The 5423-nt window shown below is 28.6% G+C and overlaps 1 protein-coding gene across 1 annotated transcript in view; it reads right to left on the reverse strand.

Moving 5' to 3' along the window:
• LOC105626639 (alpha-N-acetylglucosaminidase) overlaps positions 1-5154 on the reverse strand; it is an 11802-nt gene extending 6648 nt beyond the window's left edge. Inside the window, 5 exon segments of the mRNA XM_012207932.1 lie at positions 31-486; positions 557-775; positions 858-1036; positions 1134-1297; positions 5070-5154. Coding sequence (XP_012063322.1) covers positions 31-486; positions 557-775; positions 858-1036; positions 1134-1297; positions 5070-5154 — 1103 coding nt within the window.
• Between the last annotated feature and the right edge of the window lie 269 nt (positions 5155-5423).

Genomic DNA, 5423 nt, shown 5'->3' on the forward strand with positions numbered 1-5423 from the left:
ATATATATATATATATATATATATATATATATATATATATAAATAATTTGAATTAATTTTATTAAATTAAAATTAATCAATTTCTGAAATGTATTTTTATTTTTATTTAAATGATAAATGCAAAAAGTATAGAATATTCTGTATCTATTTTCTTAATACTTTTGTTAGTTACAATTGTAAATATTTTACTCTATAAAGAATTATTTAAACAATAACCAGAAGAAAATGTGAAATATAAATAGATTATTTTGATCGTACCAGCAATATTTATCTTCGAATTTATTCCACGGATTGATCTTCGTCATATTAGCATTTGGAAAAAGTCTGGCAAAAGCTCGCGGCACATGACCGGCGAATGCCGGTAATACCGGGACGATTCCCAGATCTCTCATTCTTTGAAGAATCTGGTGTTGTAGACGTATGGTGTAATTATGCCAATTTGATGATAATGGTCCACCAAAGCCACGAATATTGCCCATCCTCGCCCTACATTATTGCAATAAATATATTCTATTGTATCCTACACAAAGAAATTTGAGGAATATAAATACTCGACCAAGGTAAGAAAGCAGGTCCACCCAAGTGTTCGTCGATTTCCTCTTTTGTCAGATTCAATTCTTGATATAGTCTTTGCCAGATCGCTTCTTGCGCACTAAAAGCAAGGGCAAGATTAATCCCATTAAGGGCCATCCAATCGATGTTTTTTTCCCATTGGTGCCACTGCCACCATACTGAACTATAACCCACTGTGCACACGTTCTGATAATATCTGAATCTGTAAAGTTAGAGAATAACATAAATATATGTCATCAAATAATATATCGGATTATCACAATCACAATCGCGCGCCCTCTCACCTGTCATTCGATATAATTTTAACTCGGACTTCTGGCAAGGTGTTTGGTAATTCAATTTGTGTACCGTCCCATGATATATGAACATTGCAATAGTTCTTTAAGTAATAATGTAAACCCCATGTAATTGCCACTCCGGAAGTGCCACGAATTTCGATTTCGTCTAGAGGATTTTTTGTTATCTGTAAAAAATTATTCGATATTTATCATATTACTCTTTTGAAAATAAATACTCACGAACAAATGTGTAGTTGCTATGTTCGAGAATAAATATCGTACCTTAAAAGTATCTTTGCCAATAGGCCCCAAATCGGTATCCAGTATCATAATAAACAACTTAGATATTTCTTTACCCAATAATCTTTCTGCAACATTTTTAGCTGCTTTTGCCTGAATTTCTGATGATGTGCGCGACTTTATATGGCCCAAAGTATCCTGAAACGCTACTCACGTTTTTAGATATCCGAGTAAAAAAATTTTATGTAATGGTCGTACATATTATAAATATATGCATATTATTATACATGTATAATTCATATAATTGTCTGATTATATATATATTTTCATACATATACATGATCATATATGTGATGATAAAATTTCATATATGACCATGATATACGAAATTACATAGCTAAATTTTATTTGTCACACATTTATGTTCATTAATAATATTCATTATCGGAGCATTAATCCCTGTAAAATTACAGAAGTCAAGCAAAGTTAGTTAGAATATGGTTAGTCAGAAAATGACTAATTAAAAACATCATGAAATTGTATACATAGGTTTCAAACACATTTTTTACAATTGTAATTTTATCCTATATAATCTCTCTTTTTCTCTAGAATAAGTGATGGTAACCAAAGATTTATTTTAATAATTCTCTCTATATATATATATAAAATATAAAGACAGATATATTCACACTATGTTTACACAGTTTATGTCGAAATTATAACATCGGATGTTATAACTATTAAGATGCCGTATAAATGCCGTATTATTTTACAACGAAGTTATTACATTGATGTAATAATTCGTTTGAAGAAGACTTAGGGCTGGTCTCATCAATTCCGATGGGCTTAATTGGCCGATTAAATTTCAGAATTGTCAACTGCAAAACTGAAAACATCCTAATTATCTGCAAATTATGATTTATTTATGTAAAATATAATATTTTAATTAATAACTAAATAATATTTTTTATTAAAATTAATAGATAGTAAAGGCCAATACATTAAACGAGTTAGGTGTAACAAATAATATTTATTATTCACAAATTATAATCTTCCGATATAAATAAGTTTCAACTGTATATTTCGATTATATTGGATTGTCCGGAAAGTTCGTGCCGCAAAAGATTTAAATTTAATAAATGAAATTAAAAAATTTAAATCTTCTGCGTTTCAATTTTCCTTCAAAATCGGCACGAACTTTTCGGACAATTCAATACTTAGTCTTCATCAGTTGCAGAAATATTGTATATAATTGCCCCATATATCTAATTATATTAATTATTATATGAGGATCATTTTACGTTCGAGTTACAAATAGATAATATAACTAATTTTATAAGGATCAGAGTGTGGCAGGGGCTTACTCACAGTCAATTAAAGATATACTCGGGGTTTTTGTTTTCGCCGATAAGTATCACTTTCTTATTACAAAAGATAGTATAACACAATCATATTATATGTAGTAATTATATGTATCAAACTTATTATTAAATATCAGGCCGCAGCGAATTATGACATTTTTGGCCCTTTTGGAGAACACAAGAACACACTGTTTCGAAAGGAGACGGGTAGGCAACACTTATTTTGAAAACTGTTTATTCTAACACAATTCCAACAGTAATGGGTACTTTGCTTATAATGCGTGCAGCAGAAAGGTGAAAGGCTTATCGGTGAAAACAAAAACTCCGAGTATATCTTTAATTGATTATGAGTAAGCCACGCTCTTACTAGACAGACTGTATGTATGTCAAAATGTCAAAAGACTAAAGAACGCTGTCGTTTTTATTATTCGAAATTAAACAATAAACATATATGTCATCTAGAGATTCGGTGTCTTTTTTAAAAATTTATACCACTTAACTGTTCTTTGTATGCAGTGAGAAATGAAATCGATGTCGAATCGACGTCAATTCAATATCAATTTGACGATTTCGATGTCGAATTGACACCGATTCAATGTCGATTCCATTGTCATTTCTCACAGTGTTCGGAAATAAGTCTTTTATTATAATTTGATTCTGTATCCATTATTCTAATACTCTTTCAATTAAAATTATGATTATATTATAATATTGTATATGTAATCTATGTTCCGTTATAATCGAATGTCTAGATGAGCCAAGCTTTATATTTTTAATGTGCTCATTTATTTTGGTATTGAGCTTCTTCTTCGTCTGTCCCACATAAGAAACGTCACAATTGTTACATTATATCTTATAAATTATATTATTTTTGTCGGAAATTATTTTTTTGTCTTTATGCGCTTTTATAAACTTGTTTAATTTGTTGATGCATCTATAATCTATACTATATACTGCTTTAATCATTCTTGTGGCAGACTTTGCGGATAAATGCAAGTACAAAAAATTTTCTTGCTAGAAATTACTTCATTATTGATAGGAATTTTGTTATCATCTTTCTTGCGTGGAATTTTTGTTGAGAGCAATTTTTTTATTCTTGTATTAAACAGTTTAAATATTAGATCTATCCGTGTTGTTTAGAAGATTATGAATGCATATTTCTAAGTTTTTTTTATAAAACTTAGGATGTGATAATAAAATTGCTCGATCCACTATATTGTATACCAATTTTATTGTTATACGCGACTCACTTAAGTAGCTGTTATAACATCAATGTTAAGTAGAAGTTAAGAATCTGTGTAAAAACTCTGACACATATCTTTACACAAACTTTTTGATACATTGCTTGTAAGCAGACTGGACTAAATTGAATCGAAAAGTCTTGTATCATTTTGCAATTTTCGCAACAGTTAACAAGATATTTTAATTTCTAAAAATTGCTGAATAAGCGGGTAAAATCGATGCATAAGACAATTTTAAGATATCTTTCAAAGTTTTTAAAAATGTTTTTTAAAGATATCTTAAAGATATCTTAAGAGAATATTCTCGATTGAAAATTCTGTCGATTTTTAGAGATTTTTTTGTAATAAAATAGAGACACACATACACGCACGCATTGATTTGAAACTTTTTATACTATATTTTATTAATCTTAAAAGGTGCATAAAATTTTTTTTGTGCTTTTTTTTATGGTTTTAATGTATAATAATTTCAGATTTCCACGGCGCCTCTAAAAAATGATTCGCTATTGGACACGATTACAAAGAAATTATACTTGACTAATTGATCTAAAATTTTAATACATTATTCTATAACATCAGAGTAGCTTTTGTATGAATTTCGGGTTTCTTAATTAATTAATATTTATCTATTTTTTTTACAACAATTAGATAAAAAAGGTCTATTTTCAAGATCTTTAAAACTGCCAAAATATTTAAAAAATTTTCATCTATAATATTTCATCTTTGTGCTTCATGCAAAAAGTAAAGAATTTTGATTCATTATAGTCCACATTATCTGCTCATAAGCAGTGTGTCAAAAACTTTGGGACACGTTATATTGTGAGAAATGACATTGTTATAGGAACAAATCAAAGGACAACAAATGTAATGATTTGGTGAATCAGTTATTATTGCAATTATTTCTCATTATTCGTCAATGTAACAAATAATCAAAATAATCAGTAAATAAGATCAGGTCATAAAAAGGTTAAATTCTATAGTTTGTTTTTATTGTATTATTAATAATTGGTTGCTATAGTAGACTGGCAGCAATCATAACAAATCAATTTGTTGTGATCACATATAAATCATTTGTTAAAGGCTTGTTAAATTAACAAAATCCTTTCTTTTAATATGTATAATCATGTATAGTTACATGATTACATATAATCATATATAACTACATATAAAAATTTTTACTCTGATATTGTGAAATTTTAAGTTATTTTATGAACAAAATTTAAATTAATTATTATAAACGATGGGTAAAATGCGATGGACAATGATAAAATAATTTATTCAGTGCCTTAATTATTAAATATTTTATAGTTTGTATTTATATTTTGTATTCCAAAAGAACGTATACTCTGAAAAAAAATGTAATATGTTCTACTTACTGTCCGGTTTGCTACATGAACTGGACGACACGAGTAATCCAAATATTATTATAAATAGTTGCAACCACGATGTTGTGATGTTCATCTTGATAAACTTCAATATGTCGGTTGACTGATCAACAGAGGACAGAAAGAGTTATGATACAAGAAGACTTGGATTGGAAAGAGTGAGTGTGCGTGTACGTTATCACCCCTACTCTTACTTTAGCTTTCTTATTTGATAAGGCTTTTGACTATCATGGTGGAAATACAAAAGATGTGCTCTAGCACAGCATTTCTTAACAGCCAATAAAAAAGTTACTTCCAACGCCGTCCATATTGTAGCGGTTAATTCGAATCGAACGTTTTTAACAA

Source organism: Atta cephalotes, assembly GCF_000143395.1.
Source record: "Atta cephalotes unplaced genomic scaffold scaffold00005, whole genome shotgun sequence".
NCBI lineage: Eukaryota > Metazoa > Arthropoda > Insecta > Hymenoptera > Formicidae > Atta > Atta cephalotes.